Source organism: Rhinopithecus bieti, unplaced genomic scaffold (assembly GCF_001698545.2).
Source record: "Rhinopithecus bieti isolate Rb0 unplaced genomic scaffold, ASM169854v2 scaffold_38691, whole genome shotgun sequence".
NCBI lineage: Eukaryota > Metazoa > Chordata > Mammalia > Primates > Cercopithecidae > Rhinopithecus > Rhinopithecus bieti.
Genome location: NW_016816690.1, coordinates 82,643 through 98,400, shown reverse-complemented (window position 1 = coordinate 98,400; position 15,758 = coordinate 82,643). Strand labels below are relative to the sequence as shown.

At 38.0% G+C, this 15,758-nt stretch overlaps 1 protein-coding gene across 6 annotated transcripts in view; it reads left to right on the top strand.

Moving 5' to 3' along the window:
* The window catches only part of GOSR1 (golgi SNAP receptor complex member 1), a 52,381-nt gene that overhangs the window by 2,666 nt on the left and 33,957 nt on the right, over positions 1 to 15,758 (top strand). For 5 of the 6 annotated variants that reach the window (XM_017855138.1, XM_017855140.1, XM_017855142.1 and 2 more), the window contains exons 2-6: positions 1,601 to 1,721; positions 4,672 to 4,759; positions 5,104 to 5,211; positions 10,647 to 10,738; positions 13,537 to 13,611. In XM_017855138.1, the coding sequence (XP_017710627.1) occupies positions 1,601 to 1,721; positions 4,672 to 4,759; positions 5,104 to 5,211; positions 10,647 to 10,738; positions 13,537 to 13,611 (484 nt within the window). The remainder of the gene's footprint in view (positions 1 to 1,600; positions 1,722 to 4,671; positions 4,760 to 5,103; positions 5,212 to 10,646; positions 10,739 to 13,536; positions 13,612 to 15,758) is intronic. The other variant, XM_017855137.1, reaches the window with a different exon arrangement.

Sequence of the window (15,758 nt, the reverse complement as noted above, 5' to 3'; positions counted from 1 at the left end):
TGGGAGGCCGAGACGGGTGGATCACGAGGTCAGGAGATCAAGACCATCCTGGCTAACACGGTTAAACCCCGTCGCTACTAAAAAATACAAAAAAAAAAAAAAAAACTAGCCAGGAAAGGGGCGGACGCCTGTAGTCCCAGCTACCCGGGAGGCTGAGGCAGGAGAATGGTGTAAACCCGGTAGGCGGAGCTTGCAGTGAGCTGAGATCCGGCCACTGCACTCCAGCCTGGGCGACAGAGCAAGACTCCGTCTCAAAAAAAAAAAAAGGCGTTTTTTGGCCAGGCGCGGTGTCTCATGCCTGTAATTCTAGCACTTTGGGAGGCCCAGGCGGGAGGGTCACTGGAGCTTAGGAGTTCAAGACCAGCCTGGGCAACATTGTGACACCTCATCTCTAATAACAGAAAAAAAAGAAAAAGAAAAAAAGAAAGAAAAAGGCAATTTTCGTGGTAACTTTTTTTCTTTATGTTCAATTGAGAAGTCATTTTGGTCTGGGCATAGTGGCTCACACCTGTAATCCCAGCACTTTGGGAAGCCAAGGTCGGTGGATCACTTGAGGTCAGGAGTTAAAGACCACCCTGGCCAACATGGTGAAACCCTGTCTTTACTAAAAATACAAAAATTAGCCAGGCCTGGTAGTATGTGCCTGTAGTCCCAGCTACTTGGGAGGTAGTTGAGGCATGAGGGTTGCTTGAACCCAGGAGGTGGAGTCTGCAGTGAGCCAAGGTCATGCCACTGCACTCCAGCCTGGGTGACAGAACAAGACTCCATCTCAAAAAAAAAAGATAAGTCATTTTGCTATTATGCAAAGAAGTTCATGAGCCTAATAAAGCTTTGGAACGTAAAAAGAAAAATCCCTTTCAAAAGAATAATGGCTTCTTTCTTATAACATTAACTGGTAAGTTGATAATGCTGGTCATAAACCATAGTTTTAGTTCCTTTGTGATTTGTATTCTCTTCTTGTTTTTCTCTGAATTACAGAATTTTGGTTATTGCTATACAAATAGTTTCAGGAAGGGTAGAACAACATTTGTTTTCTAGCCATCTTTGGAGTAAAGCTGCAAAGTTGCATCTCCCATTACTACTTCCCTTCTTGTCCCCTCTGAAGGTTATAAGTGACTAATCTGCTTTGCTGGGCAAGTCCTTGGTTTCCTTCTTTTAAGACTTTTCTTTTCCTTTTTTGTTTTTCTTTTGAGACATAGTTTTGTTCTTGTCACCCAGGCTGGAGTGCAATGGCGCAATTTCGGCTCACTGCAACCTCCACCTCCTGTGTTCAGCAATTCTCCTGCCCCAGCCTCCTGAGTAGCTGGGATTACAGGCGTGCACCACCACGCCTGGCTAATTTTGTATTTTTAGTAGAGATGGGGGTTTCTCCATGTTGGTCAGGCTGGTCTCGAACTCCCGACCTCAGGTGATCCGCCCGCCTTGGCCTCCCACAGTGCTGGGATTACAGGCGTGAGCCATCGTGTCCAGCCAACACTTTTCTTTATGGGTGTAGCTAGATCAGTGTATGATCATTTTCATAGTTTGTTTTCTTCAGAATAATCTTGTGATTTTTGTCTACTTTTATGTCTAATTATTTGTTGTTGTAATTTTGTTAAAGATCTCAGGAAACAGGCTCGACAGCTGGAAAATGAACTTGACCTGAAACTAGTTTCCTTCAGCAAACTATGTACAAGTTACAGTCATAGCAGTACCCGAGATGGAAGACGCGACAGGTATAGGTACTACCAGATTCTGTCTCTTATGCCTTAACTATGCTTTTAAAGCGTTAAAAAATAAACTAAAATATATAACTTCTGTAAGTTGGTCTGTTGGTGAAGTTTTGGTGTTTTGTCATTGACTGTTTTATTTTTCAGTGACTTATTAAAATTCTTCCAAATGCTTGAGACTAGCATTTATTTGGAATCTTTAGACAAAGATTGTTACAGTGTCAGGAGAAGCCTGCTAGAACCTCAGAATAAGTTTGTATTAAAAATATGAGTGTCTAATTCAGCCAGTGTAGGGAAAAGGTGGCTGATTTGCCCATGTGGTATGTATTTCTTGTGTTTTCCAATTGCTAAATGGACCTGTGGATCTACCCAGGTACCAAGTATACATACTGCTTTTCCGGTGTTTATTCTATTAGAGAGTATCTAATGCACTGTGTATCTTTGTTATTCATTATCAAAGCTGTCTTTAATTTTGGTACTTTTTTGAGAAACTAGTATATTACCATATTAAATGTATGGAAAATATGTTCTTATCTTTGAAGCTTATGCTCATTTTAAGTCATCCACTTGTTTCAAGAAAATATTAGGAGTAGACAGGTACAGTGGATCACACCTGTAATCCCAGGACTTTAGGAGGCTGAGGTGGATGGATCACTTGAGCCCAGGAGTTCAAGACTAGCCTTGGCAACATGGTGAAACCCTGACTCTAAAAAAAAAAAAAGAAATAAAAAAAAATTGTTTTAAATTAGGCAATATTTAAGACAGTTACAACGAGTAATATGGACCCCCAAGTGCCTATCTCCCATTTTAAAAAAATGATAATTACTCATTCCATTGAAGCCCCTTTTGGCCCCCCACTTTCTCCCACCCCTTAATCAACATGTATTCTTACTGCATGTTTGTATTCCTGAGCAATTCATCGTATTCTCTTATGTTATATGGTATATATATAGTATAGTTATTTTACGACTTTTTTTCTTTAATATTTTTGAGATTCAGCAATGGATTCATTTAACTCTGGTATATTCATTTGTAATTTATATGTAGTATTTTATGACTGTATCACAGTTTAACCATTTGATAATGGCCATTGTTTCTAATTTTTGCTAATTAATAATAACAATTTTGATAGCTGACATAGAGTGTTCATTATATGTTAGGTAAGCACTTTCTATAAATACTGCTGGGAACATTTTTACACAGAATGTTTCTATATACCTAGTGGTGAAATTGCTGGTAGCAGAGTTGTTGTTAATCCACACTTATTTTACATACTTTTTCAAAGATTAGAAGTGAGTAGGATATTTGTCAGCTAATAAAAACAATAAAATCTGAGCTTGGATTTGAATCTAGGTCTATCTCCAGACCCACAGTCTAAACCCTACCATATTGTGTACATTTGAACAAAAAGCTAATATCAACACTATGGCCAAAGTACTGTTTCTTTTGCATAAGGACTCATTGGTTGTAAAGGCAGCAGGGCCAACATTGACTCTAGGATCTCAAAGTAAATTACTAACACATCAAATAGATTGCATTGCTTTGGACTTGGTTTTATTTAGCAAGTAAAGAGAATGAAGAATGTTCTTTCTATGCATTTTCTATGTTCTGTGTGCTTCACGAGCTAATACTTTTTTTATTCCTCTAAAGGAAAAACTATCTTGAAAACATTTCCAAAGAAATTCTACCACAAACTGAAACTGGCTTTGTAGAATTACTTCAGCCTAACTACCCTTTTAAATAAAAATCTAAGACCATGAGGATCAAAATTTGTTGTGTATTCTAAAGTGTCTTGTTTGATACCCAGGTTGGAAGCGTGTCACAATGAGTCAACTAAGCAATGACTAGAATATTATTTATTCCAGGAATCTTTCTTTCTTTCTTTCTTTTTTTTTTTAACTTTCTGTATTTTGAAAACTTCAATGTCTATGAATCATTTATTATCCACCGATAAGATGAATTAAATTTAACTGAATCCTAGTATTGTGAAGAATTAGTTTTTGGCCATTTCCCTTTAGTCTTACACTGTCCTGATGAATATATGAATATAAGGAGTATGGAATAACCAGTAGTAGAGATTGCTCTCGCATTCATTCATTCATTCAACAAACATTTAATGAGCATCTACTATGTGCCTGGCTCTATACTAGGTGCTAGGCATATATCTATGAATAAGAGCAGCTTTTCCTCCCTTCATGAAGCTTTAATTCTGTTGGCATATTATTCTTTTTCATATATCTGGTAGAGGAGGATTTATATTAATAGTCTACAGAGCATTTTTTAATCTTTTTCATTTGCCACACCCAGGCACTGTCACAGGGTAGGACAAAGTCTTTGGTAAGATTGGAGAGCATAGTCATTGCCTGGGCATTTATCTGTGTCCGGTATAACTCCAATCTGTATTGAGCTGCTCATCAGATGCTAATACATACCTAACCTGATGAAAGTTAGTGGTGTTTTAGAAAAGGCAAAAGAAACACTCAGGACAGGTGGGTTTAGAATATGAATCTGTCAAACATAAGTTTCACTTATAAAAAGATAGATTTTTGACTATTCAGATTTGAAAAGGCAATTTAACACAATTCTACGAAACAGAAAGATGATTGCATACTATAAGTGGAAATGTAGAAGATTAGTACCAAAGTATGCAGGTGGCTGTATATATTGAATTTAAAGCCAGTTCCTGAGTATTCGTTAGCTAGTTATCCAATCTGTGCATCATTTAAACCTCAATCTTATTTCCTCTTGGTAAGAGTCAAGGAAAGAAGAGAGAACTTAATGTTGACGTTGAAGGAACCATAATTCCTTTGGGGTAAAAATGTAAAAGATTGTTTCTCACAGACCCTATATAACATAATCCATAATTCATTTTATGATTCATATTAATTACCTTATTATTTTAAGTATGTTTTAAAGGACTGCATTTGAGTAATGGATCCTCTTTAACTGAACTTCTTTTTAGTTCTGATACAACACCCCTTTTAAATGGATCAAGCCAAGACAGAATGTTTGAGACAATGGCGATTGAGATTGAACAGCTTTTGGCAAGGGTAAGTGCTTTCTGTTAAATGGCTGTTTTGCAAATAACTGTGTACTTGTTAGATAGGATCCTGGATTATATTGAGATAGACATGTTTAATGAAATTATCCATTCCATTCAAGATGTGTACCTCCCCACACCACTTGAATTTTGATGACAGCCATTCTCAGGTGATATGATGTTATTTTGGTCTTTATGGATTATATGGGGGAATGCTTAATTCTTACTTGATATCTTGTTTTTTGTTTTGTTTTGTTTTGCTGTCAACCAAAAGGGCATATAGGCAAATAATTTGCTTTTAGCTGTTTATAGTGCTTAGTAAAATATTTTTATTTTATTTTTCTTTATTTCTAGCTTACAGGGGTAAACGATAAAATGGCAGAATATACCAACAGTGCAGGTGTCCCCTCCTTGAATGCGGCCCTGATGCATACATTACAGCGGCATAGAGACATATTGCAGGTAATATATTGGGCCTGAGACATTTTCATTATCACAGGAGTTCGGTTTTTTTTTTTTTTTTTTAATCCCTGCATTGGATATGTGCACATGTATTTAAAATGACAAAGAGAAACATCCGAGAAAATAAATGCCATGCTAGAGGGACTTGTTTTACTTTTTTTTTTTTTTTGGTCACCATTGTAAAATTCTGAAAATATCTAATAGCTCTTGCTATTTCCTGGTGAAGTTGACTAATATTCATCACTGGGTAATATACTTCCATTCTGGGAGACCTAGCTAGCTAGCTGTAACAGTGAACTAGTCAATGGTCATGTATAGACAGTAACATTGTGGGTTAGAGTGTGCTTTCATCTGGCTTTGAAGATAATATGGAGGGGGAATAATTTACTATACTTAGTATATTGTTTGAGAAAACAATAAATGTTTATGCACCAATAAAACTAAACTCTTAAAGATTTAAATGGAGGATATGTTAAAAATATAGTAGTACAAATAGGAAGGCAATTTTTTTTTTTTTGAGATAGGGTCTCTCTGTCACCCAGGCTGGAGTGCAGTAGTGCAATCACAGCTCACTGCAGCCTCAACCTCCCAAGCTCAAACAATCCTCCTACCTCAGCCTCTCGAGCATCTGGGACCACAAGCACATGCCAGCACACCTGGCCAAATTTTTTAAAGTTTTTTGCAGAGACAGGTCCTTGCCGTGTTCCTCAGGCTGGTCTCTAACTCCTGTGTTCACAGGTTTTTGCTATGTTGCCCAGGCTGTTCTCTTAACTCCTGTGTGTGGGCAGTCTACCCACCTCGGCCTTCCAAAGTGCTAGAATTACAGGCATGAGCTGCTGTACCCAGCTACAAATATTTTTAATACTGTGAAAAGTCAGCAACTATTTCTAATTTTAAAAACTGTTTTTAAAGGTAGGAATAGATGGCCAGACACGGTGGCTCATGCCTGTAATCCCAGCACTTTGGGAGGCATGAGGTGGGTGGATCACCTGAGGTCAGGAGTTGGAGACCAGCCTGGCCAACATGGCGAAACCCCATCTCTACTAAAGTACAAAAATAAGCCGGGCAATAAAAACATTCCCATTGAATAAAACAACACAAGGATACCCATGATCGCTACAAATGCATAACATTGTTTTTTAAGTTCTTGATGGTGCAATTAGACAGTAAAAAGAAATGAAATGTAGGCTGGGCATGGTGGCTCACGCCTCCTGTCCCAGCACTTTGGAAGTCTGAGGTGGGTGGATCATTTGAGGTCCGGAGTTGGAGACTAGCCTGGCCGACAGGGTGAAACCCCTTCTCTACTAAAAATACAAGAATTAGCGGGGCATGGTGGTGGGTGCCTGTTATCCCAGCTACTTGGGAGGCTGAGGCAGGAGAATAGCTTGAAACCTTGAACCCTAGAGGTGGAGGTTGTAGTGAGCCGAGATTGTGCCACTGCACTCTAGCCTGGGCAACAGAGTGAGACTGTCTCAAAAAAAAAAAAAAAAAAAAAAAAGTTGTAAATATTGGAAAGGAAGAGGCAAAATTTCTGTGAGGTAGCAGGATAAAATTATATGTCTAGTACACCCAGGAAAGTTACCTGATAAAAAGTTGAAAACAATTAAATTCAGTAAGATGGTAGATTATAAAATGAATACATAAAAGCAAATAGTTTTCCTACTATGATGGGAAATAAATGATAACCTGTTAGAAAATATAATGGAAGAAACTATAAAGTATTCATGTATGAATTAAATAAGAAATGTGTAGGACTTGTATGTGCAAAATTCTACTGAGGGACATAGAACAAGATTTAAGTAAAGGAAAGAATCACTCCGTTTTTGGATGGGAAGACTTTCGTCTAAATTGCATGACATCCCAGTGGAAACAGCAGGGTTGTTTTGTTGTTTGTTTAATTAAAAACAAATGACAGAACGATACCAAAGTTCATTTGGAATCATAGACGTACAAGAACAACCAAGAAGAACAACCTGAAAATGAAGATAAGTGGTAGAGGGTTTGTAGTTCTCCCAGATCTTAAAACCTGTTAAAAAGCTGAAATAGTTGAAATAGTTTGATACTAGAGAAAAATAAAATAAATAAGAACAATTAAACAGAGTAGAGTTTATATGTAGACCCAATTATGTATGGAAATTTTTAGTTTCTGATAAAGATGTTGTTTAAAATCAGTGGGGCAAAGAGAAATTATAAAATAAATGGAACTATAACCATTGCCTAATTATTCAGGGATTAAAAAAAAGAATTCTATCTCAATCCTCACATCCAGAACAAATTCCAAGTGGATCCAAGAAGTGTAGAAAAAGAAACCATAAAGCAGAGGTGAAATTTATAAACTTTTGAGCAGAAAGGACTTTCTAAATAAGACTTCATACTGGAAACTGTAACGAATGACTAATTTGCTTACTACACAGAGAAATAATAGAAATAAGAAAAAGACAGTAGGAAAATGGACAAAGGATATAAAATTGCTTACAAAAAATGAGTGGCCAAAACTATAAAAACAGTTTCAGCAGTATTTCCAAATAAAAATACAGAAATCTATTTGTATTTTAGAGGTGATTTTCACCTGTCAGGTTAGCAAATGTTGAAACATTTATAACCCGTTATTGGCAAGAGTAAAAATAAAAAAACAGCACTCATATATTGCTGGTGGGAACATAAATTGATGTAATGTTTCTAGAAGGCAATTTAGCACTACCAGAATGTAAATGAATGTAACATTCTTTGATCCAGTTATTCTTTTTTTTTTTGAGATGGAGTCTCATTCTGTTGTCCAGGCTGGAGTGTTGGAGTGCAGTGGTGCAATCTCGGCTCACTGCAGCCTCCGCCTCCCGAGTTCAAGCGATTCTTCCGCCTTGGCCTCCCGAGTAGCTGGAACTACTGGCGTGCACCATCATGCCTGGCTAATTTTTGTATTTTTAGTAGCAATGGAGTTTCATCATATTGGTCAAGCTGGTCTCAAACTCCTGACCTCGTGATCCACCCAGCTCAGCCTCCCAAAGTGCTGGGATTACAGGCGTGAGCCACCGTGCCCAGCCCTGATCTAATTTTTCTATTGCTAGGCATTTACTCCTTTTTTTTTTTTTTTTTTTAAAGCTCTGTTGAACTTAATAGACATTTACTTTTTAAATACACTTTTTTTCTTTTCTTTTTTTTTCAGACAGAGTCTCACTCTGTCACCCAGGCTGGAGTGCAGTGCGTGGTCTCGGCTTACTGCAACCTCCGCCTCCCGGGTTCACGCCATTCTCCTGCCTCAGCCTCCTGAGTAGCTGGGACTACAGGCGCCCGCCAGCATGCCCGGCTAATTTTTTGTATTTTAGTAGAGATGGGGTTTCACCGTGTTAGCCAGGATGGTCTCCATCTCCTGACCTCGTGATCTGCCTGCCTCGGCCTCCCAAAGTGCTGGGATTACAGGTGTGAGCCACCATGCCTGGCCTAAATATACTTTTTTTTTTTAAAAAAAATAAGAGAGTTCAATTAAAAAAATACATATAAGAATGTTTATTGGCAGTAATTTTTTTTTTTTTTTTTTTTTTTTTTGAGGCGGAGTCTCGCTCTATCGCCCGGACGGGAGGGCAGTGGCCAGATCTCAGCTCACTGCAAACCCCGCCTCCCGGGTTTGCGCCATTCTCCCGCCTCAGCCTCCCGAGTAGCTGGGACTACAGGCGCCCGCCACCTCGCCCGGCTAATTTTTGTGTTTTTAGTAGAGACGGGGTTTCACTGTGTTAGCCAGGATGGTCTCGATCTCCTGACCTCGTGATCCGCCCATCTCGGCCTCCCAAAGTGCTGGGATTACAGGCTTGAGCCACCGCGCCCGGCCTAGTAATTTTTTTTTTTTAAACAGAGTCTGGCTCTGTTGCCTAGGCTACAGTGCAGTGGTATGATCTCAACTCACTGCAACTTCTGCCTCCCAAGTTCAAGTGATTCTCCTGCCTCAGCCTTCTGAGCAAAGTAGCTGGTACTATAGATGCATGCCACCACACTGGCTAAGTTTTGTGTTTTTAGTAGAGACGGGGATTCGCCATGTTGGCCAGGCTGGTCTCGAACTTCTGACTTGTAGTGATCCACCCACCTCAGCCTCCCAAAGTGCTAGGATTACAGGCATGAGCCACCGTGCCTGGCTCTTGCAGTATTTTTAATAGCAAACAAAATGAAAACAACTAAAGTGTTTATCAGTAGGGAATTTGTTAAATTGTGATAGTCATAAGATAATATTCTATGCAGCTATTAAAAGAATGATGTTTTCTTTTCCTAATATGGAAAGATTGCTTGATACTTTATGAAGTACAAAAAGCAGGGTGTACATCAGAATGTATATTATGACTTATTTGGCAAAGTGAAAGAAATAGATAAGCTTGTATATGTAAAAACATATTTCCTAGCCAGGTGCAGTGGCTCACGCCTGTAATCCCAGCATTTTGGGAGGCCAACGTAGGTGGAACTCTTGAGGTCAGGAGTTCAAGACCAGCCTGGCCAACATGGTGAAACTTCATCTCTACTAAAAATACAAAAATTAACTGGATGTAGTGGCACACTCCTGTAGTCCCAGTACTGGGGAGGCCGAGGCACTAGAATTGCTTGAACCCGGGAGGTGGAGGTTGCAGTGAGCTGAGATGGCACCACTGTATTCCAGCCTGGGTGACAGAGCAAGACTCTTGTCTGCAAAAAAAAGAAAATAATAATTTCCTGGAAGAAAATACAAAATGATGGTAACAGTTATGAGGTATGGAGCAGAATGTTTTGTTTTCCTTTGTTTCACCTTTATTTCTTTTGGTGCCCTTTTAATATTCTCCTCCATGTTTATGTATTACTTTTGTTTTTTAAAAGGTCAACAGGGACTCTGTGGGAGACAAGATTTTTATTTTCTTCTTTATCTACATCTCTGAATTTATGAAAAGTAATGAATGTTCTTAATATCTTTTAACAGTGGTACAAAATAATAGAAAATGTTTAAAGATTATTATTGTTGTTCCTTACAGTTCTCTTGATTCTATTCTTTTTTTGTTTCGGAATTAATTTTTTGTGAGAGCTCCAAAATGATGAACTTTGAAAATACGAACTTCCTGTGTGTTTTACGCGTTTAGTAAAAGAGCCTCTCAACGTTTGTTCTTCGCTAGACTATTTTTGAAGTTATTTTTATGTAAGAATTTTTTTCTTCTTAATTCTGGTTCTCATAAGACAAAGTACTAGAAGGTGGCAAAGGAGAGTGAATGGTAATGGTTCTGTTTCCCTAGCCTGAATATTTTCATTTGAAAGAAGTTGGTCCACTCTCAGCAAAGTAATTTTTAAAGTTATTTTACCTTTGGTTAATTTAATTTTTTAAATAGCAGTTTTCTTGACAAATATACAATGTGATGATAATACATAACTGGTTCAGTGAGATGAAAATCCTTAATTAGCTTCTGTTGAGATTGGATGTTGATTTATTACAGGATTATACACATGAATTCCATAAAACCAAAGCAAACTTTATGGCAATACGGGAAAGGGAGAATCTCATGGGATCAGTACGAAAAGATATTGAGTAAGTTGCCTTTTATATTATTTTGTAGAATATTTATTCAGATTTGGCTTTAGGATATGTTCACGGTTAATTGCAAATTCAGTGGCAGAACCATGGTTGAGATTTCAGGGTTTCCAAGTCCCATTTCACTGTCTTTTGAGCATTGATGCTACAATGTCATCCTAATCTACTTTTCCATTTTTATCTCATGCTTCCTCTTGCTTTATTATTGGCTCCTGCCAACCTTGACTTTTCTGTCTTAATTCAAAGTCCAGCTTAGATGGTATCTTCATGGTTCTCTCGTCTCTTACCACCCACCCTAAGAATTACAATGTTACTTTTATGATCCTCTGCAGATGTGTCAAAGAAAAAAGAAATTCTGTAATTATAACATTATCAGTAACTGAAGCTCTCCATGTTTCTCTTCCTGATTATCACCTATCACTTGCCCCTCTCCCTTGTCCCAACAATTATATATTACAAACAATAATATGTACAAACTCATGGCCTTATGTTAAATTATTTAAGGACTCCCAGCATTCTCATACTGATCTCAATCTATAATTTCAAATATTTGTTTTTTTCTTCTGTCCCTTTACCTCACTTTTAATGATCTATTCTAGCATTTCATATGCATTTTTGGAGATTTTTTCACAACTGAACGCTACTGACAAAGTCCTGTGGGCATCTCATTGAAGCTGAAGACTTTCCAGTTTGGAACCATCGAATGATACCTGTCATCATCTCATTTGTGATAAACTATGTGATACGTTTTATAAACTATGATACACATTTATCATAAACTCTATATTATATGTACTCTCAGAAACACTTTCCTAGAGATCCTTTATTATGTTGTAACAATAACAGTTTCAGCGTAAAACTGTTGTAATATTTTTAGTCCTTCAGGACATTTAAGTCTTTTGTTTAATTTCTGTATAGTCCATTTATATATACATTTTGAGGAATGCACAATGGCCATAAAAGATATGTTCATCTATTCGTTAAACTGTCTCCTCAGTACCAACTCTGAGTTAGCCACAGTAGAAGGTAGAAATGAAAAGACCGGCCAGGCGCGGTGGCTCACGCCTGTAATCCCAGCACTTTGGGAGGCTGAGGCAGGCGGATCACTTGGGGCCAGGAGTTCAAGACCAGTCTGGCCAACATGGTGAAACCCCGTCTCTATAAAAATATAAAAATTAGTTGGGCGTAGTTGTAGGCGCCTGTAATCCCAGCCACTTGGGAGGCTGAGGCAGAAGAATCGGTTTAACCTGGCATGTGGAGGTTGCAGTGAGCTATGATTGTGTCGCTGCACTCCAGCCTGCATGACAAAGCAAGACTCTGTCTTAAAAAAAAAAGAGAGAGAAAGGAAAAGACCAATGTGGCCCTGTAAGAGTTTAGAATCTAGGTGCTAGAGGAAAGTATATGTAGTAATTTACACAGTAATTTTTAATATATTTTTTGGCCTCACAGCAATCTTTTGGTTAAGATAGAAATCATCAGTCTCATTTTACAAAACTAGGTATTGAGACACTTGTCTAAGGTGAAGTGACTGTGAAATGATGGAGTATAGATTTAAATCCAAGTCATCATGTGTTCTTGGTTATATCATTCTGCCTTCCTGGGTGGTGTTTTCTCCTGTGCTTTGCACAGTAGCCCTGCATCTCAACCAGTATTTCAGTTTTAACAGCAGGACTCTTTTTTGTCTTACTGTAGTATTTGTACACATAACTTGAATTTTAAAAATTTTGAGCTGGGCATGGTGGCCCATGTTTGTAATCCTAGCACTTTGGGAGGCCGAGACAGGTGGATCACTTGAGCTCAGGAGTTCAAAGCCAGCTTGGCCAACATGGCGAAACCCCATCTCTACTAAAAATATAAAAATTAGCTGGGCATGGTGGCGGACACCTGTAATCCCAGCTACTTGGGAGGCTGAGGCACGAGAATCTCTTGAACCCGAGAGGCAGAGGTTGCAGTCAGCCAAGATGGTACTATTGCACTCTAACCTGGTTGACAGAGTGAGATTTCATCTCAAAAAAAAAAAAAAAAAAAAAAAAAAAAAAAAAAAGCAAAAATTAGCCAGGCATGGTGGTGTGCTCCTGTAGTCCCAGCTACTTGTGGGGCTGAGGCAGGAGGATCCCTGGAACCTGGGAGGTTGAGGAGGCTGCAGTGAGCCAACATTGTGCCACTGCACTCCAGTCTGGGCAACAAAGTGAGAAAGTGAGACTGTGTCTCCAAAAAAAAAATTGTTCCTGATACTTTATTATTAGTGGAAAACAGAAAAATTAAATTTTCGATAGTAGTGATAAGAGTAATTTTTTTTGTCAACTTCAATACACTGAAGACCAGAACGGTTATCCTTAAGTGTGCCAAAATGAGCAAATCTTTAGCTTGATTTCAGTGTTCCTTAGGCTTCAGTTGGTGGACTGCATGTATTATTGTGAAAGAAAACGTTTCATTTCAACAGCTTTCCCACCCTGTGTGCTATGTACTAAATCAGTCCTAAGTTTTACTTCTGCTTGGAGAAAAATGAAGATATCAGAGATAGGAGGTAAAGGAAAAGTAAGATTTTTTTGGTGGGTTGTTTCAGAATGTTGAGTTATTTTGGTGAAAAACAGTAAGCTGTGAGGCCTAAATTAGGCAGAGGCATTAATATTTATCTACTTATAATAACATTTTTCAGAGGGAAATGCAAAGGATTATGCACTTTCATTGTTCATTCAAAACTGTGGAGAGGCTCAATTTTTCTACTTTCAAGATCACTAGGGTCAGTCACTTAATCTGATTTTGTATTCTCTGCCAAAACTCTTTTGTTCCAGATCATATAAAAGTGGGTCTGGAGTAAACAACAGAAGAACTGAGCTATTTTTGAAAGAACATGACCACCTTCGAAAGTAGGTATTGAATGTATGTGCATTATGTGGTTTTCCATGTTTATTAATTCATTTACTTATATAACCAACATTTTTTGTTTATTATAATAAATGTCTTGTCCGTGCTAATTCATTTTATTTTCCTAATGACTCTTTTCAATAGAAAAGGAATTGCAGCTGTTCCAACCATAATTAGGAAAGATCCCGTGCTGTTGACTATTTCACATCACTTAATTATTACCTTAATGTGATTTTTTTGTTGTTTTGAGATGAGTCTCGCTCTGTTGCCCAGGCTGGAGGGCAGTGACTCGATGTCTGCTCATTGCAGCCTCTACCTCCCGGGTTTAAGCGATTCTCCTGCCTCAGCCTCCCAGGTAGCTGGGACTGCAGGCATGTGGCACCATGCCTGGCTAATTTGTTTGTATTTTTAGTAGAGATGAGGTTTCACCATGTAGCCAGGATGGTCTCCATCTCCTGAGCTCATGATCTGCCCGCCTCCGCCTCCCAAAAGTGCTGGGATTACAGGCATGAGCCAACACCGCACCTGGCCAGTGTGTGCGCCAGTTCTCTACAGAGAGAAACAGACAGGATGAAACTGAGTGTAATAAGAGGTCCTGATGAATTAGATGAGTTGTTGAGACTGAAAAGACGGGCTTAGTCATTGCTCTCAATATGATAACACGAGCTTCTAAATACTTTTCTTAAATCAATTTTTTTTTTTTTTTGTAAATTACAAATACTTGCTAGGTAATAAAATAGCATTAAAATTATTAGTAAAATATGTTTACAAAATAATGTGAAAACTAGTTTTCATTGTTTTTGTATTTCATTTGCTAAGTGCTTTGAGGAAAAAGTGGCAAGATTTTTTTGAAATAACTTTAAATAACAAAAGCTATAAATGCCTTTCATAGTGCTCATTTTAGAAAGTACAGATAGTTCAACAACACAAAAAGAAAGTTGAAATCACACATTACTACAAATTCTGTAACATTGTTTACTCTTCAGTAGTCCAAGCTTTTTCCCATGTAATTTGATTTTTTTGTTTGTTTTTTTTAAAATAAATGGTGCATATATTCCATAATAAAGATAAACCATAAAGGATGTAACCATTTCCCTAATATTGGCCTTTTGGATTGTGTTCTGTTTTTACTATTATACATAGTAAAGCCTTTGCTGTGTCCATCGTGATTTCCTCATGATAAATTCCTAAATTAGAATTGCAGGATTAGAGAACACACTCGTTTGTAAAGTGTGTCCTATAATATTGGCAAATTTCCAAGTTTGATGTTTTGCAGTAGGGTCAGACTTTTTATGGCTAGAACCATGTTTAAGCTTATGCTTCTTCATAAATATTGTTTTTTCATGTTATTATAACTTTTTACTTGTTCCAAAAGTACATATTTTGCCTGGAAAAGAGCAAGTCAGTTTTGTAAATGAATGCCAGACTTATACATACACACACAAAACTTACTTAGTAATTAATTGTTTTACCAGCTCTCCTTAATACTCTTTTATCTAAAATAAATGCTGTTAGGTTTTAGCAATTTATGTTATGGATGACAAATTTCTTTTCCTATATGGTGGATAAAGTAACTTTCATTTTTGGCTTGTCTTTCCCTGAGTCTGTCAGTCAGAAGAAAATACTGACTTTGAATTAGTGTCAAGCTTGTAGCTACTTGTTTTTTGATGGACTGCTTATACATTCTTACAGGGTTTTCGGTTGCTATTTAGATTAATTTCTCTTTCTTTATATAATTACTCTTTTCAGTACTCCCTGATATTTTCTTCTTGAAAAGTACCTAGTTAATTTTGTATTTTAAAGTTCTTCTCCTCACCCCAAGACTTTCTGCCTTTATAATCTTTTCTTTCTTTTTTCTTAAAGACAGAGTCTCACTCTATGCCGAGGTTGGGTGTCGTGGTGTGATCTCGGCTCACTGCGCCCTCTGCCTCTTGGGTTCCAGCGGCTCTCCTCCCTCAGCATCCTGGGTAGCTGGGACTACAGGCACCTGCCACTACACCCAGCTAACTTTTGTATTTTTAGTAGAGATGGGGTTTCACCATGTGGCCAGGCTGGTTTTGAACTCCGACTTCAAGAGATCCACCTGCCTCAGCCTCTGAAAGTGCTGGGATTACAGGTGTGAGCCAATGTGCCCAGACTTTTTTTTTTT